Genomic DNA, 24,150 nt, shown 5'->3' with positions numbered 1-24,150 from the left:
TAATCATATGCTGAGACAATTCGTAGCCTACATTTTGCCACTTGTGTATAAAATAAATAAAAATTAAATTAATTAAATATTAAGTGCCTCAAGATTGTATGAATTTAAACATTTAAGCACATTTTAAACAGTTTTACAACATAATATACACTAAGAACACTAAAGACTCCACTGAAAACAACAAATTAATTCAATGAGCCACATCATTTTAGTTGGAAGCTGACACAATCAACACATGAAAGTCAATTGCCTTCTATATGCAGAAAATGAACTAGAAGAGAAGTGAAGAAAACAACCCACTTATAATGATGAGACTAATTACCATGGAGTAAATTAACAGGGAGGTGAAGATAAAATAAAAGACATTGTTAAAAGAAATAAAAAAGACAAAGAAATGGAAAGAAGTTCCCTGTCCTTGGCTTGGAAGAATCAACATTACCAAATGCACATCTGACCCAAAGCAGTTTACAGATTCAATGCAATCCCAATAAGGACTTCAGTGGCATTCTCCAAGGACATAAGAAAATAAATTACTGAAATGTAAAAGACCCCAAACACCCAAAACAACACTGTCAAAAAGAGGAAGAATGGAGGCAGCTCACTCCAGACTCCAGTCCATATGATAAAGCTCTAATACTTAAAGCAGCATGGCACTGGGACAAAAACAGACAGGCCGGCCACTGGAATATAACGAGGGTCCAGGAACCCACCCTCATCAGGATGGACAGTGACTTTATGACAGAGGAGCCAGAGCAGGCACTGGAGCAGGAAAGTGGGGAGATGGTGCTGGGAGAAGCAGACAGACACACGCAGCAGAGTGAAGCAGGTCCTGCCCCACCCCCTACAGAAGAGTAAACTCAAGCAGACAAATGCCTGTTTCCATGTGTGACAGCACCATCGTCATGCAGCAAACCTAAGGGTATGACACCTTGAGTAGAAACCCTAAAATACTATTTCCTAATGTTTAAAAACAATTTATCCCAACAAAGGACAGTTCTAATGTAAGTGCAGGGACAGGGGCTGGGGTGGAAAAGAACCGCAGGGAACACAATTTCAGAGACGAGTAAAGTTTCTCTTCCTGAAGGGCTGGTGACCCCCGTGTCACTCACATCTGCTGGACGTCCATTGTCTTTCCGCACCACACCCCCTCCCTTGACACCCAGCCCTGACACCCTGCTCTTTCCATGAGGCGGCGCAGGATGGGGTGCAACATCCAGTGAGTTCTCAGAGGCTCCCCATGTGCCCCAGCCATGGACAGGCCATGGCGCCCTCTGTCCTGCCATGGGAACAACCTCAGGAGAGAGACTCGACACGGCAGTTGGAACTCCCCCCCCCAGACTGCAGGTATTCTGTTCTTAAACACTTTTCAGAATGGAAATCATTCAGAAGTGACTGTTTTTAGATTTCAAGCTTCATTTTAGATTTGAGAATTCACAGTAATTAAAATATTTATTTTATAAATCACAAAAACAAATAAATTCTGAAGGTGCACAAGTTTCTCAGTGCCCCACTGCGTTACCATGCTGGATGAGTCTCAGCGAGAGGAAATATTCTCTCCTGGAATTTAAAGTGTTCAAAGGATTGAACAGAACATTGTGCTGCATCATATGTGTGATGATTAATGCTTCATAACTGCCATTTGAGCATTCAGCACCTCTGAGTTTTTCTGGGCACTGTACAAAAGCACAACAATTAACGGAATTACATTGTGATGAAGAATGTCTCTTTACAGACAAGAGATATTTTTTTTTTCCCCAAGTCCACCACTCAGGGGTCATTAGTGACATTGCAAAGGAAGAGAATATGCCCGAGCTTCTGTCATCATTACCAATATCAGTCTAAACATGTCTATATCTTGGACCATCTCATTATATGATTTATTTTCCCATTTTTATTAAATTATTGGGACGATTCCACCAATGTGTTGTAATTATGTTACTATGTGACCTTAAAAATCCTGCCTCCGCAGGACCTGCCCTTCTACTGCCCCACAGAGGGGGGAGAGGGGGACATTGGGGAGGGGAGGAGAAAGGGCAGGGCTGCCACGTGTCCAGACGCCCCCACTCATGTATGGGCCTGGGGGGAGGAACAAACCTGCACCTGGGGGACCCGGGGCCCTGGGACCGGCAGGGACATCCACATGCACAGACAGTCCAGCTCAGCCCCAGAGCGGCCTCTTCCTTGCACAGACGTGCATGAGTCTGAGGGGGACAGAGGGGCCGGGGAGGGACCCAGGGTTGGACGAGCCATCCTGCAGGAGGGACGTGTGGTTGTGACCCAGGAGGAGCCTCTGCGGGAAACGTGGTCTCTGAGTCCTCAGATGTGGGGAGTCAGGGGCAGGGAGATGAGGAGACGAGGGGATGGACCAGGAGGCAGCAGTGAGGCCACAGTGGCAGGAATCAGATAGAGGAGGCGTCAGGACACGTGCAACGGGGACACCGAGCCCAAATCATTCAGTTCCAGGACAGTGTCGGGTCCTGGGGAGCAGGAAAATGGGGACCCACACACCCCATCTCCCTGCAAACCTGTCCCTGTGGGGCCTCCCCAGACCAGGGCTGTGGTAGAGGAACAGGGACAGGCTCTCCAGGATGGGGAGGGACTGGGCATGGTCACGTGTCCTCTGGGGCTGTACCCTGGACAACCTCTGGTTGGTGTGCTGGGCGGAGACGCTGGGGCCTGGGCAGGAGGGGGAGCAACAAGACTGGGGCAGTCGGGAAGGACAGTCAGTCGGGTTTGTTGAGAGCTTTGAGATTTTATTTCTTAAAGTTTTATAGGGTCAATTGAAATCTTCAAGCCTTCACCTTTTTTCAGGACATGTTTGGACGGTGTGATAAAGTCACCTCACATGAGATGGAAATGAAAGTTTGAACACAGCAGCACACGCAGATGAGGGTACTAGATGCCGTGAGATCTAGAAGGATTAATTACCTGGCAGATAGACTGAATCATTATCCTATGATGACAACCTATTTATGTTCAATATTAGAATATTTGACAATGGTTTATTCCTCTTTATTTTTTTAATGCAGATGATGGCCCCAGGGGTGGCCAATCTCACTGCCGTGAAGGAAATCATCCTCCTGGGGTTCCCCACCCAGGGGACCATGGGCTTCTTTCACCCGCTGCTCTTCTCCCTGGTCTACCTGTGTGCCCTGCTGGGGAACGGGCTCATCGTCCTTATCACCACCCTGGACCGGCACCTCCACACCCCCATGTACTTCTTCCTGAGGAGTCTGTCCTTCTCTGACCTCTGCCTCATCTCAGCCACGATCACCAAGTCCATTGTCAACTCTCTGAGGCACAGCAGGTCCATCTACTTCCCGGGCTGTGTCCTCCAGGTCTTCATGATGTTTATTTCAGCAACTGCAGAGCTGACCCTGCTCACAGTGATGAGCCTTGACCGCTATGCTGCCATCTGCCACCCCCTGCACTATGAGGTCCTCATGAGCAGGGACAGGTGTGTGCAGCTGACAGCTGTGTCCTGGCAGGGTGGGGGTAAATTGGCTGTGATGAACACAGCTGGAACCTTCTCCTTGTCCTACTGCGGGTCCAACGTGATCCACCAGTTCTTCTGTGACATCCCCCAGTTATTGGCTATTTCCTGCTCTGGAAATTTAATGAATGAAATTGTCCCCATGCTCATTACTTCAGTTTTGTGTATCTGCTGTTTTATTTTTGTCATCATTTCCTACATCCACATCTTCTCTGCTGTCAGGAAGATCACATCCATAGAAGGGAAGGCCAAGGCCTACTCCACCTGCCTGCCTCACCTGCTGGTTGTGGTGCTGTTTGTCTCTACTGATTTATTTGCTTATTTGAAGCTGACTTTAGAGACTCCGTCCATGTCTGACCTGGTCATTTCTATGTTCTACACAGTGGTGCCCCCCACCTTTAATCCCGTCATATACAGTCTGAGGAACCAAGCCATGAATTTGGCTGTGGGGAGACTCTTGAAGGGGAGACTCACCAAATTATAATAGGGAAGATTAGTTCATTACTATTTACAAGACAATAGTTTTAAAATTCACATTATACTATTCTATATTATTATAATTATAAAATGCATATTAATAATATAATAAATAATAAAATGAATATTAAATAAAATAAATAATAAAATATATATTAAGATAACTTCATATACCCTTGGTTTTAGTTGTTGCTCTTTTTACCTCTTAGGTGCCGTGTGATATTCCGTGTATACTGGGGTAACTGAACTTCCAGCCACTCTCTGCTGTTCTCCATTTCTGTAGCTCCCATCCAAGAGAGGAGATGGTCGGATTTCTTCGCAGTTGTCAGCAGTTGTCAGCAGCAGTTTCATCTGTTGTCATCTCAGTTGTCCCTGGGGCAGCATCTCCAGTCTCTAAGGTGGCTTCCCCTTTAATGTCACTGGCCCTCGCGGTCACGTGTGGGTTCAGGGGTCACAGTAGGACAGAGGCCCCTGTACTTAGTGAGTGAGACCTTCACAGCATAAATAAGGCTGTAGGGTCCAAGTTAGAATCTGAGCAGTCGCGATCCACTGTAGAGAAGGACGCACACACATGATGTGGCAGAGACCCTTCTGGAAGCTCTGGTGTGGGTGCCGCCACATTTACCATAAACACACTCAGCGCTTGGTGGACAGCAGAAATAAGAAAGTTAAGTTCCTGTGCAGTATTATTACTAAAAAATTACAAAAAATATTGGGGAGTAATTTTTGATAAACAATCTGTTCAAAACAAAATGGTAGCTAGTAACCTGCCTTGCATCTAATATTTCCAGAAATGTTTTTGGGATGTCATCCATGACCTCACACCACACTTCACAGTAGTGTTGTCCCCATTTATTTCATCCCCTAGAGTGGGCGGGTGGGAATGGCAGGAAAATGCCCTGGCTGGGCAGGTCATCAAGAGGAATCTCACACAGTGTCTGCATTTTTATGAACAAGTTGAATTAAAAAAGTTGTCAGATTTATGTGCAAAAAGGTAACACTATCATTTGGTGTGTTCATAGACGTGCTAAGGATTTGAAGAAGATCTCATTTGGGAAGTGAAGTGCCCTGTGGGTGAGGCTGCTGTCTGGCCTCAGCTCCTCTCTGCTGACTGCATCGTCCTTTGCTTTCCCGTCTGTGACATTCCATATTTGAAAATTTCACACCAAATATTTCATGATGAAATGCAGTTCCTATCGGATATCTGACATTCGGTCACTCTCAAATACTCACCTGGGAGGGGCTGAGTCAGGCTGACCTTGCATCCAGCCCTGGGGAGTTCCAGGTTGAACCAGGCAAATCCGGAGACCAGCCAGGGGCGGTAGAAGAGGTGGTGGAATCCTGACCTGTGAACTTCTGGGCTGACAATGGCCTCCTGCTCTGTTAAATGATTGGCCTTTTTATTTTTAGTGCTGATAAGTGACTCTGTTAATATTAATTCATGATGCTGTTACACTGGCCAATAAACGTTATGGAATATGACAAGACTCCAGTGTGTGCCTTGAACAAGAAACTGGATCAGACCATTCTAAACGTATGTGCTTCACTGCCAACATTTTTGCCAACCTTGTACAACATAATTAGAATATATACGTTAATAAAACATTAACTGCTCTAAGTTGAATGAATTCAAACTTTTAATCACAATTAAAACCGTTGATTTCTGATTTTTTTTTCCTTACTGGGAGTTACTAAATGATTTATATCACTGTTTCTTTATTTTTTAATAGAGGCATGTTTTATTTATTTGTTTGTTTGTTTGTTTGTTTTGTTTACACAAGCACTGGGTACAGTCAGAAGCACTGGAGGGTGAGAGAATTCACCAGAGCCAGAGCGGGGAGCAGAACAGGCAGAAGGACCGAAGTACACTGCTGAGGGGAGCAGCGGGCGGCAGGATAGTTCTGCGCACCATGTGGGACCCTCCTCCGGTGGCGGGGGGAGCAGCTGGGGATCGAACTGGTGCCGCAGAGGCCGTGGGCATCTTCGCAACCCAGAGCTCAACCACTGCGCCACCGTGGGGGGAGGCCCATTACTGTTTCTTTTTACCATGGTAACCTGCTGCTAGCACAGTTGTGGGGATTCAATAGCAACGGTTTTATAAATTCTCGATGTGCCAGAAGTCGTGCATTCCAACTGTTGATCCAGAAGGTCAAGAAATACATTACGAACTTAAATTCACCAGAAAGTATCAAAGGCCAAAAGGGAAGGAAGATAATCATTGACCACGAGAAGCTGGAACGCGGGAAGCAGAACTCACCTCTGGTTTCCTCACGTGCAGGTGCCCGGGTCACTGCGGAGACTGAGGCTGGAATCCCCTGGAACGCCATGCCACCCACCCCCCAAGGCTCTGCGCCCAGCAGTGCCCACCACCAGCTCCGCCTGCCGGCGTCCTGTGCTGACTCTTCTGCACCCGGTTTAGGAAAGGCCTGCACCCCTCGCCCTCTGCGCCGCCCCAATCCCGGGTCCACCTGAGTTCCAAAGGAAAACATAAGTCAAAATAAAAGTTTGAAAATCAACAAGTAAGTAAATGGGACCCTAAAAATAGCAGAGACAACCATATTATTACCAGAGAAAATAGATTTCTAGCTAAAAAAAGTTAACAAGAGACAGAGAAGGACATAATGTACTGAGTAAGAGTTCAATGCATTAGGAAAACATAGCACACACATACACACATCTGAAGAAGCATCAAAATATCTAAAGCAACTAATACCAAATCTAAAAACAGATATTGGCAGCAGCATAATTGTATTTGGGGCCTACAAGATTCCATTTTTTATCAATGAATGGATCAACCAGACAGAAAATGAACAAGGATGCAATAGCCTTAAAGAAGGAATTAGACCACAATGGGCTTAATAGACACTTACAGGGTGAAATAGCTGAGTACACAGTTTTCTCAAGTGTACATGGAACATTCTTCACGATAGATCATATCTTGAGTCACAAATCAGGAAACATCAATAAATTCACAAAAATATCAAGTATTAGGCCTCCATGGTGGCACAGGGATTAAAGCCTCAGTGCTATCAAACTGCAGCATGAGTTTGATCCCCAGCTGGGAAGCTGACCCAAATGACACTGAAGACCTCCACTATCTCGCCCGCTGCTCCCCTTAGCAGTGTATCTCAGTTTTTCTCCCCACCCTGTCTCTGGTGAATTCTCTCCACCCCCACATCTCTGGCCTATACACTCTAGCATAGATAAATAAATTTAAAAAAAATAAAAATCAAGTATCTTCTCTTATCATAATGGCATCAGACCAGTTTCTCTGGGTCTCTCCCATGAATACTGGAATCATACTAAACTCTTATTGCTAAAGTTTTTGTTTATTGTTCTCCTATCATTCTGCCTTTTGTTATATGTGGTGCCTTAGGCAATACCTTAAAATTGTAGAGGCAAAAATATTTTTCCTCATCTATATTTTTCTAGTCAACTGGGATATAAATAGCCAATAAACTATTTCTGCAAATATTTTCTCCTGCTAATCCAAATTTAGGAAAGTAGTTTAAGACATTTTTACTTTCCTATCCAAACTGGGCATCCACTCTAGAAATTTTATAAAATTACTAGGAATCAATGTTTTGATATCATGTCATTCATTGTAATTCTACTTAATAACCAAATATCCTTCTTAATTGTATGAAATCCAATTTGATCTTTCATGGATCTAATGGGTGTTTTTAAGACTTTCTGTAATTTAGGAAAGCTTCTGTATTACCCTGATTCTTTTGAAAAAGTGATTCATCCCAAATAGACCCATGGAAAGGACAGATTTCTGGTAAGCTGAAGATCATAAAACTGGGACCTCCCCTGGTGGCGCAGGCAGTTGAGCGCTGTACTGTGCAGCTGTCCGTCAGCCTCTGCAGTGCCAGTTCGATCCCTGCCGGCCGGCAAGGGTCCCATGGCACAGCAGATCTCTCCTGTCTCACCCGCTGCTCCCATCAGCAATGTGTTTCGTCAGTCTGCCTGTTCTGTTCCCCGCTCTGTCTCTGTTGAGTCCTATCACCATCCCATGCATCTGGCCTGTACCCAGTTCTTGTGTAAATTAATAAATAAATCTTTTAAAAAATCAAAAAACTGAACAGGGTAGGAATTTGCAGAACTTACAGTAAAACTGAAAAGTAGCAGAACAATAACCAGGATAAGCTGATGTGATTAATAACTTTTAGTTTTTAATAACTTGTCAAAAAATTGAAATTAGATCATTTAATTTCCTTTTTCTTATGAATTACTGTGTAATTTTAATCCATGATGTTCATAACATTGACTGTAAATGTAACAAAATCATACTGGGTCACAAAAGCTGACCACCTCGGGTCAGGTGATCACTCCTAAAATTCTGTGTCTGAGAATTCTGAGCCCAGCAAAGGCTCTTGGCATGGAGTGGAGGCTACAGATATGCTGGGTCTTTGACTCAGTCTTCCATGCTGATTGCTGGGGAATGAAGAGATAGTCACATTTTGATAGCCATTGTGCAAATAACAACACAAATGGAGAGAAGTCATCACCCTTCCCACAAGGGTAAACACAGCAACTTGGCAAGCTTTTCTTCCAAGGGATGCACCTTGGATCAAAAAAATGCATATGCATTCATTCAAGCTTCTCATGCCTTTCAATAACCCCTCATTCAAAGGCCTCCATATCCAAAATGGTAATTCTCACATTATATCAGCTCAGTCTAGTACCTTTGGGGCATCAGAGCCATAATCTTGCCTCTGCTTCTCCTCACTTCTCTCTCCCCCTCTTCCTACCTCTCCCCCCTCTCTCTCTCCTCCTCACTCCTCTCTCTCCCTTCACCTCTCCCATTTCTCTCCTTTCTCCTTCACTCTGTCTTTCCTTTCACTCTCCCCTCTCTGTTCCATTCACAGGAGCATGACAGAGCAGAATAATTTTAGGAGGGAGAGAACCTCATCAGGTCCTGACAAAGCCTTTATGCATTCATGCTTGACCACACAATCCCCTTTCCTCTTACTTGTGAACTCCAGCAGCAGTAATGGCCTCCATCCCTCTGGCCAATATTTTAGGGACCACTCAGCTGTGGCATCTCCCACCATGATCTGAGCAGAGAAGAAGCTGGTGCCCTGGGGCTCAGTTCACTCACCAGCCAGCAGTGGTCAAGCAGGACTCACAGCTTAGTGTGACATTCGTGTGTTGGGGTCACAGTAGGGCAGGCCTTGGTGAGACCCTGACAGTCCCACCATCTGAGCTGGACTCTCCGTGGCTCAGCAAGGGGTTCCCTGGCCTGAGATCGCATGTCTCTGGGTGTCCAGCAGGCACCAGGTTGGCCCTCAGGCGGGAGGAGCCACTTCGCAGGCTCTGGCCTTGAACCCCTCAGGGGTGAACAGGAGCCCCAAGAGCACCCATTCCCCACTCTCCATGTGCATATTGTCAGACTTACTGAGTGACAACAATTTTAACCTCCCTTCACTCCTTTCCAAGCATGCAAACTGGCCCTTTCTGCTCCCTGCCCAGCTCCAGGTGTCACCTCCAGGACTGCCTCTACCTGGGACTCCCTCAACCTGGACTCCCTCTACCTGGACTCCCTCTACCTGGACTCCCTCTACCTGGGACTCCCTCAACCTGGACTCCCTCTACCTGGACTCCCTCTACCTGGGAATCCCTCTACCTGGACTCCCTCTTCCTGGGGCTCCCTCTACCTGGGGCTCCCTCTACCTGGGGCTCCTTCTACCTGGACTCCCTCTACCTGGACTCCCTATACGTGGGGCTCCCTCCACTGGGACTCCCTCTGTGAGTCCTTCCTTCCTTCCTCTCGTCTGACCAGCACAAGTGTCTCAGTGAGACCCCACGGTCTTCATGCCCATTCCGCCCTCTGGCCGTGTCAGCCAATGCGTCTCAAACACAGAACGCGGCACTCTGTGCTGTGTCATCTGGTGTCTTAGTTGTTAGGACGTGGGGCTTCCCTTGGGTGTTTTTTCTTGTCTTTGCTCTTCTTGGTAGAACGTGAGGCCCTACGTGCTGGACACAGAAGACCCGCAGACACAGGCGCCTGCACCTCAGGAGTTGCCGCAACAGCCCACACCCAGGCCGCATGCTGGGTGGTCCCGTGAAGAGTACCTGGCAGGAGGCTGGGCCGGCAGAGCCAGCAGAACCAGTGCCTCTGTGATGGGGAGGGGGTCGGGCAGGGCCCTGGATCCCCCGTCGCTCTATGACTAAGAGGTCAAGCCTAGCATAGGTCCTCAGTTTCCCCAAGCTGCAGTGCTCCCTAGTTAGGCTGCAGTGCTCCCGAGTTAGGCTGCACAGAAAGCCACAGGCACAGAAGACTGGGTGCATTTTCAGATCACAAATCTGATTATTCCCCAGGCCCCCTAGGGGCCCACATGGCCTGCTGGGAGGCAGTGAGGAGGCGCCTAGAGGGAGAGATCTGGGAGGCTGGTGGGCTGCACAAAGCCAAACAGCTCCATTCCAGGAAGACAAAGCAGGCCACGGGGAGTGGGGTTCTACTCTCAGTGTCCCGAGGGTGAGAGAGCAGGCGCCCTGGGCTTTTTTAAATCCACCTGCTCGGAGGCAAACCATCCCTGCACCTCACCTGTGCCTTTCTCTTCCTGTGGATCTTCTGCTCTCGCAACTCAAGGTGACAGGCCGGAGTGGCGCCGTCTGCACATCCACAGCACATATACTCTGTGAACCCACAACTGCTACATGTTCGCTGCACACAAATTTCTCTGCTCCCTGACTCTGCATTTACATCCATTCAGAAGTACCCCAGGAGTCATTCTGATGGATTTCCAGGCCAGTTGATTCAAACTTCTCTAATTCCAACCCCATTGATTCAAAACTTCTCTGCTTTCTCCCTAATGTTGTGCTGCCTTCCCTCTCCTTTCTCTTTGCCTTCAGCTTGTGATGTTTCTTCTGCAAGAACCTAGGGACATTGTCACATGGACATGGTCCAAAAAATCAGGTATGTGTGATGCAAAAACTTGCTATCACTGAGTTTTTGAAGCTAAAGAATAAATTGATATACACTGAAAACTTCCCTGAAAGCCCACAATTAAATGAATTAATAAAGCAAGTAGTTCAGTGCACCATCACCAAGTTTTAATAAAATACTTTCTATCACCCCCCACAGCGAAAAGGCTTCTCCACTGTTCAGGGCAATGGATTTTCTCTTTTGCACACACACATGTCTTGGCTTAAAGAAGTCAAAATTATTTTGCTCTATTTTCAATAGCCCAAATGAGGAAAAAAAAAAAAAAAAAAACCTCCAGCTGTGGGAGGACCGAGCCTGCCTCAATTAATTTTCTCCTCTGGAGACCTGGGGGCTGGCTGCCCTCGGTGACTGTAGCTTCAGGACAGCAGTGGACTGAGCCCTGACCTGATACCCTGAGGTAAGCCTCTTACGGATGTGAGGGATGAATTCTCAGGGGACCCAATTACCCGCGGAGCAGGGCAGGCCCTGGGGAGCGAAGGGAACCTGCCTGGGACACTCCTTAGTGCCGGCAGTGATGACCTGAGGGACCCCAGTGTCCCTGACACCTGGGTCTGCTGACGAGCTCTGACCACCCAGGGCTGCTGCTGTGTCTTCTTAGGAGACCTGCTGACTTCAGCGTCTCGGCACAAATACCAACATCCACCCGATGCCAGGGGAGGCCACTGGGAGAGGTGCCGTCACACCCTCGCACCTGTGCGCCTGCATGACCCCGGGGTGCTCCCAGGAGAAGACGTGTCCAGCCCGGGGGCTCTGCCCGACCTGCACCCAGACCTTGATGGTGACCGCGGGCAGCAGCGGGAGGAGGTGAGCAGGATGCCGGGTGCAGTCAGCTCCAGGGCTGCGCTGCAGGTGGCGGTGACAGCAGCAGCCCACGGGGAGCCCCCAGGACAGGAACAGGGAGGACACGTCTGCACCCCGACAGACTCCCCTGCCGAGGCTGCACCCCTTAGGTGTCGTGGGCCCCGCTACTCCACCCTGAACAGCACCCAGTGCCCACACAGGCCCTCAGCAGGGAGGCACCCGAGGGAAGCCAGGCTCGCGCAGCGAGCACGGCCGTGGGTCAGCGCTGGCCTGGCGAGCCAGGAGAGAGCGGCTCCCCGCAGAAGGCCCGGGAGGGAAGACTCGGTACACACCAGGGCCGGCTCCTGCGGGTGGCCTGGGAGCCGGGGTATGCAGGGGAGCTGGGGCCCACGCCCATGGGGCGCCCGGGCAGTGTGGCCACGACATGTCTCAGCCCCAGGGGGCCTGCGCTGCGGGTGGCTCCTCCTCACCACACGTCAACACAGAATTTCTCTGCCTGGCTCGACTGGACACTTTTCCCAGCCCCTCCCTGGATGGAGGCCAGATTTCATGACACATTCACAGAGATTTCCACATCCACAAACTTTCTCTCACATAAAAAAAATCTCCAACGTATCTGGGAAACAAGGTTCTCTGATGTGCCCCGTTTTCAGAGAGAAAAGCAGGGAAAGGCAGGCGAGCTGTGCAGTCTGCTGGGCGCAGGGCTGGGCTGGGCTGGGGGCTGGGGTCAAGATCTGTGTATCTGTACCTTCCAGTGAGGCAGGGGTGCAGGTCCTCCAACATGTGTTGGTGTGGATGCTGCATGGCAGAGATGGAAGGTGATGGAGGTTCTGTGCACAGCTGTGAATTAATTCAAAAACAAAATCATTTCTATACAAATTTTGCAATTTATTTCTCCTAAGCAATACAGAATATACTGGAAATGTAAATCTAATTTCTCCAATATGATGACTTTTGTGTGTGTGTCGCATGTGAACACTGTGTCTCCTCTGGAACGGGACGGTCACCCCAGTGATGAGGAGGGCATGGACCAGCAGGGCATGCCTGGGGGGAGGGTGAGCAGACAGCATGTCCTGCACCATGGACACAGCCCGCACCTGTGCAGGGATGGCTGGGTTCAGGGGTTGGGGCTCAGAGGAGCTCCAGGACGGAGTCTTGGGAGGGTGGATATCTGGTGGCAGCAGGGGCCTCTCCTGTCACTGGGGCCAGGGCAGTGACGTGTTCCTGGGCTCATGTCAGCTCTGCACCCACCCCCCATTCAACACACCACTGCCTCGGTGTCCCTTGCTGTAAATGGGGTGGAGCAGGGCAGCACCTGTCACAGCAGCCCGGGAGACATGGCCAACATCCAGAAGCATAGAAGCACATCTGACTCGCAGTGAGTGTCCCTCAACTGTGCCACCAGCACCGCGGCCACAGGCCTCAGCCACCACCGAGGGGATGGAGGCAGCCAATGACAGCACCCAGGGCAGCTTCGTCCTCTTGGGCTTTTCCGACCGACCCCGTCTGGAGAGGGTCCTCTTCATGGTCATCCTGATTGCCTATCTGCTGACCCTGCTGGGCAACACCACCATCATCCTGGTGTCCCGGCTCTAACCCCAGCTCCACACCCCCATGTACTTCTTCCTCACCCACCTCTCCTTCCTGGACCTCTGCTTCACCACAACCTCCATCCCGCAGCTGCTGTACAACCTCAGGGGGTGGGACAAGACCATCAGTTACACGGGCTGTGCCATCCAGCTCTGCCTGTTCCTGGGCCTGGGTACTGTGGAGTGCCTGCTGCTGGCCGTCATGGCGTATGACAGGTTTGTTGCGGTCTGCAAGCCCCTGCACTACATGGTGATCATGAACCCCTGGCTCTGCCTGGTCTTAGTGTCCGTGGCCTGGGGCTGTGGGGCAGCCAACTCCTTGGTCATGTCCCCAGTAACCCTGAACTTGCCCCACTGTGGTCACCGAAAATTGGACCACTTCTTATGTGAGATGCCTGCCCTGATCAGGATCGCTTGTGTTGTTACAGCAGCGGTGGAGGCCACGGTCTTTATCCTGGCCATGGTCATCGTGCTGACGCCCCTGATCTTGATCCTCATCTCCTAGGGCTGTATCATGAGGCCTGTGTTAGACATTCGAGCAACATCAGGGTTACAGAAGGTCTTCAACACCTGTGGCTCCCACCTCACTTTTTTCTCTCTTTTCTATGGAAACTTCATCTACATGTACATGCAGCCTGGAAACAGCTCTTCCCAGGACCAGGGCAAGTTCCTCACCCTCTTCTACAACAATGTCACCCCGCTCCTGAACCCCCTGATCTACATGCTCAGAAACAAAGATGTGAAGGGGGCACTGAGGAGGCTTCTGCTGCGTGACAGAGAGGCAGGGCAAGGCTGAGGTGGGGCGCAGCATCCCAGCCTGGGTGTGCTCCCAGGAGGACTCGGATGGCACCTGGCTGGGCCGTGTGAGGACCTGTGCTTCAGCTTGGTGTCCTCCCCGGAACTCACAGACGGCATTGCTTGCAACATGCTGACTGTTGTTGAGTGACCGTCATGAACCAGACCCCCCAGAGCCCCCAGATGTCTGCCACGCTGGCCCAAGGACAACACTAAACAAGGAGCACCAAACAGGCTGCCTCACCGGGACTGGGGTGCCAAATCTACAGCCTCCCTTGATCAATGTTGCCTCTGCGGTTGTTTGTTTTCAAGTTGTTGATTTTCTGGGAACTTCTGCCTACGGTCAGCCCGTGGCAGCCATGTGGGTGGAATCAGCACTGATGTGCCTTTGCTCCAAATCCCACGTCATCTTTCAACAAGTTATATGGGCGTTTCCTTTCCTTTGTCCCAACCTTTATTTATTTTCCCAAAGCCATGATGATTCTGGATGTTGACTGAAGTAAAAACCTCACTGATCCTGGGGCAAACAGTCTTTTCCATAAGCAAAGTAGGACTGCACCCCGGAGGAGTCTAGTGTCTCTTGCACCGTGGAAGCTATTCCAGAAGCCACAGGGTCAGGTCAGTGTGTAGATCCTGCTACAGACTCAGAAGAGAACGAGTCAGTCCTCACGGGGATTTCTGGTTCCTCTATAAGTTTAGAGCTTTTGTTTCCTCAGCTCTCTTGACCTGGAGGAATACCAAGGCTCTCCGTAGGCAGAGCCGGGCAGATGCTGGGCTTCCAACACATCCTGCCATCTGAAGACCCCCAGTGGACCGAGGAGGCTGGGACCCATGGCTCGGGCCTCTTCCACTTCTCTTTCCAGGACAGCCAGGACATTTAATTTTTGTCTCATCTTACTCTTCTTTTGTTTAATCCCCCTGTGCCCCATTGAGCATACTTTTTTCTTGCTCCACTAATGCCCATTCCACTACATTGATGACTAGAGAGAACTTCAAGCAAAATCATCAGCCATCTCACGTGGAAATGAACCCGTATTAAAGAGCCTGTTTTGCGCGCAAGACGGAGTCAGTAAGGAAGACACATCCTACATCGACTCAATGGACACATCAAGCCAATTCAATTTCCTGAGGAAAGGAATGCTGAGCTGGCTTCTCCACTGGAAGTCATCACATCTCTAACAGACCCGGCAGAGCTGTCATGTTCTGAGTGGGCTACAACTTACAAGTTTGTAGGTCACACCCAAAGCAAGGGGTCTGGAACCTGCCAGCATAAGTGCGTGGCAAACGTAACACACAGCTTCCCCGGGAAATGTGGCCTTTGGTCAGCAGTGCTGGGACAGTGCTTTGGTGGTCTTTGGTATGTGCTTGCCACTCTTGGGGTTTTACTTGAATTAACTTGTCCAGGCCTCAAGAATGATGATGGGTGATGACACATTGAGGGGACTAACACGTGACCCCGAAATATACTGTGTCAGCACGTGGACTGTCTTAAACTGATGGTAGTTAACACCCAAAAGACTCAGCAAGAGCTTTTTTTTTTAAGATTTATTTTTTTTATACAAGCACTGGGTACAGTCAGAAGCGTGGGAGGGTGAGAGAATTCACCAGAGCCAGAGCAGGGAGCAGAAGAGGCAGATGGACCAAAGTACATTGCTGAGGAGAGCAAAGGGGAGCAGGAGAGGTCTGCGTGCCATGCGGGACCCTCCTCTGGTGGCCGGGGAGCAGCCGGGGTTCGCACTGGCACTGCAGAGGCTATGGGCAGCTTTGCAACCCAGCTCTCAACCGTTGCGCCACCGGGGAAGCCCTCAGCAAGAGCTTTTTATCCACCCACCCATCCACGACCTAAATAAATTTAGCTAGAAGGCGCTTCCATAAGCAAGCTGTCACCAAGGCTAGTTCCTGTGAATGTGACCATGTGTGTGGACAGAGAGGATCTAGCAAAGCTGCTGCTTACAATCCCTCTGTCCCTCTGTCTTCTGAGGGGCACAGCAGGTATTGTTGGCTGCGGGGGGGGGTGTCTTTTCATCTCCCCATGAGATACCATCCTTCCCTCTGATGTCCCGACTGCTAACTCCTCTCCTTAGTCCACGCTGACACATCCTTCCCAGCTGTCCAGCTGCCTTCGGAGTCTCTGTGCCTGCGCATGGCCCACACACAAGTCAATTGACTTTTGTGCTAATCTGTCTGATGATACCATGATTTTGTCGACCCAGGAGGGGTCAGACTGGCTGGATGGACCCAGGCCCTGGCTGATTAAGAATCAATCTGAACTTGAACATCCTTCCTCTCTTCAGAAGGGAGCCTAGCAGGGAGCCTGCCAACTCCAGAAATCAAAAGCTCTGCAATGCAATTCCTTTCAACACTAAGAATCAAACTCCTTGCGACTGACCAAAGCCCCACCTCTGAGAGAGGACGTGGGCGCGCCCTGGACTAGCTCACATGCAAAAGACCACAGGTTGCCGATGACGGGCAAGCTCAGCTTGCGCAATGCTAACCGGTGTGCGAAGTCCTGCTCACAGCCCGCCCGGAGCCTGCAGGAGGCAAGAGCCCAGCAGAGAGCAGCAGCCATGCCCACCCTGGCTTCCTGCCCAGGCAGCCGCCCACCAGGTCCCCCACAGCTTGGCCGCTCACCCCTTGGCTCAATCGCTGACCGTGGGCACCTCACGGGCACTGCTGTCTGCATGGGGACACCTCTCCATCCCTGCCTAGAGGCCCTCAAGAGCCAAAACCGACAAGGTTCCCACCTTGTCTGATAACAAAGTTGGGTGGAGGCTGCTCCCCCGCAACAAGCCAGGGCTGAGAGATGCTGCACGGGCCTGGAAGTGGGTGCAGGGGTGTGCTGATGGCCTCTCTGCCACATTACGAATCAGAACCCCAGGAAGACTGAGGGGGCCCAGGACGCGCCAACCCAAACCTGGTGCCCAGGCCTGGCGCACGCTGCAAGCTGAGGAGTTGGGGAAGAGGCAGGAGGAAGGTCCCCCCCATGCAGCGCATGGGACCCCACAGCCTCCCAAGGGAATGGAGCCTCCCAGCCCCACAGACGGGGCACAGAGAACAGGGGCCATGCAGGCCCAGCCAGCCCCAAGCTGGCCGCATGAGCCTCGCTCCTGGGCCTGCCCTGTCCCCACATGGCGCGCTGGCCACCGCGCCCAGCATGCAGGGCTATGAGGGAGATAGGCAGTGTGGCTGCCGGATGCCCTGGCCCAGACCCACCATCACTACCACCATCTAGGACCCAGCCGCAGCTGCAGTATCGCCCCGGGTCACCCACAGACATCAGTCGAAAGCATCTTCCTGAGGCTTTAGCTCCCACATTCTTGCCTTTCTCACGTACAAATTACCTACCAGAGAACATAAGCTGCCCGTGCCGCCTCGTGGGGATGCCAACATGCCCTGGAAGATGACAGAAAACCGGCCTATTCCCACCCCACGCCTGTTCCCTCACGCCCTCCTCTCTTGAGACCCGCCGCCTCACCCTGATGTATGTCATGCCCCTGCCCCCCGCCCTGGGAGCTGGAGAAGCCGCTGCCCGACCCCTTTCCACCAGTCTTGCCTTCCAAGGTAATCAGTTTGATTCCAAGACTAGACATCCTCGCCCTGCACAGTGCTGCACAGCGTTCTGTCAGCACCAGTGCTGTACCCAGGCCTCGCTGTGCCCTGGGTCCCGTCCTTTCTGGAAGGTGGGCATGCCTCGCAGAGCATATTAAACACAAGTCCTTACTTTCCTCCCCGGTTCGATTGCAGCCTGAGGCGCCAAGAGGGGCAGGGGAATGACCCTCCTTTTAAAGGCCGAGTCCCAGTAGGTCCTCAGGCCCCAGGACAGAGGAGAAAGGAAGGATTGCTCTGCCTGGGAAGTTGGTGGTCGTTTTCCCTTTTTTAGCCATAAAAATGTTTCCTCCTCTGTTAAAAAAAAAACAAACAAACAAGCAAACAAACAAACAAACAAACAACACAACACAAAGTTCATCTAAATAAAACATTGGCGATCTTACCGGCTTTTTTGAAGAACTCATGAGCAGTCCGAGCAGTGGACCGGGGGAGCTCGGGGGCTGCAGGGCAGGAGAGGCGGCCCCAGCAGTGGGGTTAGAGGCTGCCATACAGGATTGGTGCCTCAAAACTGTTCAGCTACACCTTTCCCTAGCAAATGGGGCTTTGCTCACATGCTGACGGGAACCGGGTTAATCATCTTTTCAACAGGTGGGGGATTTGTGTGAGGCTGAAGCTGTGGTTGGTTCAGAAACAGTATTTTTAGGACATCATTGTTTATTTTGAATCTTTTTTTTTTAAATCCAAGAACACGCATGACCACAGAGGATGAGACACAGACTGCCCTTGTGCATCACTCAGGCCTTCCAGACGGTCAGCCTCTCACGCACCAGGGACGCGGGCTGCTCGAGGGTCTCAGGACAGGCAGAATGACTTCCCGCGCCTGCTGGGCAATCTCTTAGCAACCCCAAGCCCGACAGCATCTATGTTTATTGAAGGGGGAACAGTGAAATTGTTCTTAGTTGAAGTAAATAACGAGCAGGAATAAACTAAGACGGCAGGCTGATAGAAAGAAATGTCTTTGACAGGAATAACTCCTACAAATACTTCCATTATTTTAGTTCTACATTTAGTTCTATATCCAGAGTTTCTCCTTAAATGATCTTTACTCCAGAAAATTCCCACAGGGCTAGGATCTTCCAGTTAACAAGCCATGGGGGTTGTTTGTTAAAAATACAAGCAGGTATAAAGGCAACAGAATATCAGACTACATTATAAGCCCCATACGTGGCAACCCGGGGTGTGACTGCAGACAGCACCACAGGTATCCCAGAGAGGCTGTGGGCCCATCACACTGGGAACTTGGTACCTGACTGACCAGACTGTTCCGAGACGACTTACTCTTTAGTAAGCACCCACTGTGAAACCGCCTCTCACACAGTTTAGCCTTATGTTGGCTAAACTTGGGGTTTTAATTTAAATGCAAAGGGCAAAAAACAACCATTGAAAAGGAGAAATATAAAACAAATGATGTGGCGTGATAAGATTTCCCATACTCGGTCTGCAGAGTGAGGGTCTCAGCAGCTCCCAGCCATGCAACATGACAGCCGGATATGGCAGGTGGACCAACCGGCAGCTTTTCACTCACTGCTGACCTAAGAGATCCCTCAGATAGATACGGAAATGTGAGAGCCAGGACTAATGTGTGTCTGTTGTAATGAAAAACCTCTCAAACAAGAACGCTGAGATAGCAGACAGCGAGAAAGGACTTGAGTGTTAGTTGTAATGATATAAATCAGTATTTGTTGCAAAATTAACAATTTCTACTTTTAGTCTACTAATATAAATGTAGATAATTTATCAATTTCATAAAGAAAAATATCAAGAAAATCATTGGCTTGAACCTACTATTTTGCCTTTGAAAAGTTATCAAGAAAAAATATTTCCTAGAAAAGGGAATGCTATTTTTTACAATATATGGATGCTAATTATAATTAACTAGTTATAACTAATATCTGTTCATTATGTTAGCAAAAGATATAATATTTGTGATTCTAACAACCAGTTAGAAGTATATTAAGTTTAAAATAAAATAAAAGAAAAAGTCAAAATCACAACAATCTAAAGGAAGAGGTCAGGCCCTGCTGCCGCTAAGTCCCCTGCTGGGTCGGCATCTGGGGCCAGCCGGCCGGACACTCACTGTGGCTGTGGGACAGGACACTGGGTGTGCCTGTCTGCCAAAGGCCAGGAAGGCCAGGCTGTGAGGAAACATCACGGCAAGGCTTCCCCATCGCTGTGTCCTCCTGAAGTGGAGTCCAGGTGTACGCAGGAGAGGCTACAGGGTCACAGTGAAGGTGACAGCGAGCCACACCTAGGGAACCATGGTGGTCTGTGCACACTCTGGTGACTGCTGTTTGAGCAATGTTCTGGTTTGAGGACATTGGCTACCTGGAGAGGTGAGAAGGGTGGGCCAAGATGGCAGCCTAGTGGCAGGTGATCCTGTCACTCGCCTATTTCTGAACATGCTTCCTCCTGTTCTTGCGCCACACTCACTGCATGTCTCATTTGTCCAGTGTGGCTGCACTGTAGGGTGCCCCCTCCAGGGAGTCACTAAAGGTTTAATTCATGCAATTAATAAGCCACAAGCTGTTTGTTAGTAATTTAAGCAAGGACAAGCAATGCCAAGTAGATCAGGATATATTATAATTTACCAAAAATGGACTAAAGCTCATTAGGCAAACACTATCAAAGCTATAATATTGTGCTTCCCGCAGTTAGTAAAGCAAACCCAAAGTACAATGTCACTTCTAACATGAACCAGCAAGTGCGGGAGGGAAAGCCTGTCGTGGACCACAGAAGAATAATATTTTCAATCCTAGGTATTTACCCAAAGGACACAGAAACATCAATTTCAAAGAACACTTGCACCCCTATGTTTATAGCAGTACCCCTATGTTTATAGCAGCACTGTTTACAATAGCTAAGCTTTGGAAACAACACAAATACCCAAAAATAGATGGCTGGATCAAAATGTGGTACATATACACCATGGAATATTACTCAGCATTCAAAAAAGACAAACACATGGAATTTGCAGCAATATGGATAGCGCTGGAAGGGATCATTCTTAGCAAAATAAGCCAGAAAGAAACAGAAAAATACCAGATGGTCTCACTCATAGCAGAAATCTAGAAAACTTAAATAAGGGACCAGGAAAATGAATAACTATAAGAAAGTGAAAATCAAAATCAACAAACAACTGTGAACCAGAGACAATGCATGTGGGGTGGAGTGTGGGGAGGGGAGGGATTGGGGTCAAAATAAGGGGGTTGCTATTGTATGGGGAATATAAAATATAAATATATATATATATATATATATATGAATAAAATACTCAAAGTTGAACATGTTGCCTTAAGAACTGGAAAGCTTATGTTTCAAGCGGGTGTTGGGTTAGAAATGCTCCCTAATGTCGACAGAAGACTGACCAGGGAGAACTAGCACAAAGTCAGACACTGTCCGGATCACGGACCTTCCTGTCTAGTAATGAGCCGCCAAGTCTCCAGTGGGTGCTTTTGGCAGGTGCACCTGCGTCCTCTGGGCACCCGTGGAGCCCTGCGGGTGCAGGACAGAAGGCAGGTTGTAGGCTCTCAGGCTGGACACCCCAGAGCTGTGCCCACTGCGTGGCCACCTCTGTCCCCGCAGGCCTGGCCCCAAGGCTCCCAGCTGGAAGGCCCTATATCTTCCCAGGACTTTGCCGAGGGCTCCCGCCACGTCCTTGTTGTGCAGGCTGTAGATGAGCTGGTTGAGCGTGGGCGTGAGGATGGTGTAAAACACAGAGACCACCTCGTCCTGCTCGGCCAATTGGTAGGCTTTGGGGAGGAAGTACTTGAAGATAGCTGTCCCGTAGAAGAGAGACACCACAATCATGTGGGAAGAACAGGTCGCCAAAGCCTTCCTCATCCCCAGCTTGGACCCTAAGCCCAAAACTGTGGAGAGGATCTGCCCATACGAGGCCATGATGGCGGAGATCAGAAGGAGGAGAAACACCACCCTGCTGACATAAAGACCCTTCTCATAACGAGAGGGGTCGGCACAGACCAGTTTCAGGAGCGCTGGGATCTCACAGAAGAAATGATGGATCTCCCTGGAGGCGCAGTAAGGGAGAGTCAGAGTGTAGGCCACGTGGACGGAGGCGTTGAGCAGGGCGCTCAGCCAGGTGCCGGTCACCAGGAGGGCACAGACGGCCGGGCACATGAGGACCGAGTAGCGGAGCGGGTGGCAGATGGCCACGTAGCGGTCGTAGGCCATGACGGCCAGCAGCAGGCACTCTGCCCCCACGAGAGTCATGAACAGGAAGAGCTGAACCCCACAGCCGGCGTAGGAAATGCTGTTTCTCCCAGACAGAAAGGCACAGGCTATCTTGGGGACAAACGTGGAGCTGTACAAGAGGTCCATGAGGGAGAGCTGGCAGAGCAGGAGATACATGGGTGTGTGCAGACGCGAGTCCAACCAGATGAGAATCATCATCATGACGTTGCCGATGAGGATTACGAGAAACATCAGGCAGATGAGAGCAAAGAGAGCCCGGGGTGCACGGATGTGGTGGAACAGCCCCAAGAGCACAAAGTCAGTGCCAGTGGACCGGTTACCCCAGCTTTCCATCTCCCCTGCCCAGGTGGCCAGCCAGTCACAGGTGCCCTGCAGCCCTTGCCCGTCTAGCCCGACACCTCCCTCCCCCTGCCGCGTGCTGCTGTCATGTCCTCCTTTCAGCCCATCGGGGCAGGGCACCGCACCCCCGTCCTCCGGTACCCCTCCCCTCTGCCAGCAGTCACTGCCGACACGTCAAGACTTGAGGTGCTTCATGAGAACCATGGAATCACCGATGGCCTCTGGTGTGGGCCAGCTGAGAAAGCCCAGAGTGGGTATTTGGTCCCATGAGCCCAGAAGAGCAAGTCAGCGTGAGGGATGGCAGGCATGGCCCACACGGCTGCCTCTGTGTCGCCGGGACATGCTAGCTCACCTTCTGTTCTGTCAACAATTCTCACAAATAACATTTCATTATAATAGTCCATCGCTGGGTGAAAATCTGTTTTTAATCTCTCCGTGCATTCTATGTCCTAAGAACTTTTAAAAAACACATTTAGAGACGTGACTGGCAATTCTCCAAGGGGCCCAGGTGGTTTTTAACTTGAAAGAGTCGACTCGCTCAACTGAAATACCTAGGGGGCCCCGACGCCCACATGGGCAGCCGCTGGCCTGTCTGTGTGGCCAAGGGTGACAGGCCCGTCACTGCCCCAAGGCCTGGAATAAAGTTTCCATTTCCTCTGAGTAGCTCTTTCCGATGTAAGTATCTCAGGTGGTGACACAACAGCCTCTCTAAGGCCAAATTTCTTCCACTTACAGATTTTTAAAATGATTTCTAATCTGAATCCTCAGACACACAGAAAGAAGTAAATATGTGGATAAAATCCACCCTCTGCAGTAAAAGCCATTCTCTGCCTGCCCCTCCAGTGGGTGTGCCCCGTGCCCTTCTTGGAGATGGTCTTGCTGGGCCCTGGCCTGCGGTGAGGGTGCCGTGGCCCACAGGCCTGTGACAAGCACAGTGAAGATGCTGCTCGCCTGACACTGTCACACTGAGCCAGGATCCAGCACCTCCGGCCCGCCCTGGCGGTTAGAAGGCAAAGCTAATGCAGCTGATGGGAAGAGGCCCTCGCCAGGCTGTTGGTCAGGGGCATGTTTGGCTGAAGAGACCCAGGGTTTTCCCGAAATGCTGCAACAAGCCTTATGTCCCTTCTGCCCCTCCGGCCCTCTGTCCCTCTGTCCCTCTGTCCCTCTGCCCCTCTGCCCCTCCTCCCTTTGTGGGTGGGGGGCGGGGGCGGGGAGGGGGGTGCTAAATAGCCCAGGGAGCTCAGGCTCCACGCAGCGTCCTCAAGGAAAAGGCGCCTGCTCGTCCCCATGCTCGTCCCTCTGCTGAGTTAGACTGGGGGTGCTCCCCACGCCCTGCCCCCCCCAGTAAGCGGTGGGAAGAGCCCCTGCACTGGCGGCGGCCCGCAGAGCCCTGGGGAGGGCTGCGGTGTCCGTGGGGGACGCATCCCTTGGAAACAAGCCAACAAAAATCATTGCTCCTCAGACCCTGCGCCTGCACCCTGAGGACCCAGATGGCTGCGCCCAAGCCCGGAGAGAACCTCAGCCAGGCCAGCACAGCTGGTGCCAGGGGCGGGGCTGGCGCTCCCTGACCACTGGCGAGGGCTGGACCTGTGCTCCCTGACCACCTGCGGGCCTGGATCTGTGCTCCCGGACTCCCTGCGGGGCCTGGACTGGCGCTCCCTGACCGCCGGTGGGGGTGGACCGGCGCTCCCTGACAGCTCGTGGGGGCCTGTGCGTGAGTCGGGCATGAAGGGAGGCACGTGCGGTCTGGGGTGTGAAATTCGTTGATTGCCACAAATTTCATGAGGCGGCGGCATAGGCGCTGGGGTGCCGGACGCGTCGCCCTGTGGACTGGGCCGGCAGGAGCTGGCGGACTGAGCGAGGGTGTGCGGCTCTGCTGCCCATAG

At 50.7% G+C, this 24,150-nt stretch overlaps 1 protein-coding gene and 1 pseudogene across 1 annotated transcript; one reads left to right on the top strand and one right to left on the bottom strand.

Annotated features, from left to right (window-relative positions):
• The first annotated feature begins 13,163 nt into the window (after positions 1-13,163).
• Positions 13,164-14,108, top strand: LOC119250868 (olfactory receptor 2W3-like; annotated as a pseudogene).
• Positions 14,109-21,133: 7,025 nt separating this feature from the next.
• Positions 21,134-22,258, bottom strand: LOC119250867 (olfactory receptor 2T27-like). Its single transcript, XM_037518452.1, has one exon. The coding sequence runs from the start codon at positions 22,256-22,258 to the stop codon at positions 21,134-21,136; it is 1,125 nt and encodes a 374-aa protein (XP_037374349.1).
• Between the last annotated feature and the right edge of the window lie 1,892 nt (positions 22,259-24,150).

The sequence above is a fragment of the Talpa occidentalis genome, unplaced genomic scaffold, assembly GCF_014898055.3.
Source record: "Talpa occidentalis isolate TD23 unplaced genomic scaffold, MPIMG_talOcc4v2.1 talOcc4.18, whole genome shotgun sequence".
Classification (NCBI taxonomy): domain Eukaryota; kingdom Metazoa; phylum Chordata; class Mammalia; order Eulipotyphla; family Talpidae; genus Talpa; species Talpa occidentalis.
Note: the sequence above shows the minus strand (reverse complement) of the source record. Positions and strands in the feature narration are given on the sequence as shown.

Bases quoted from the DNA above. Each gene is read 5' to 3' on its own strand.
- LOC119250867 (XM_037518452.1), bottom strand. From the start codon at position 22,258: ATGGAAAGCTGGGGTAACCGGTCCACTGGCACTGACTTTGTGCTCTTG.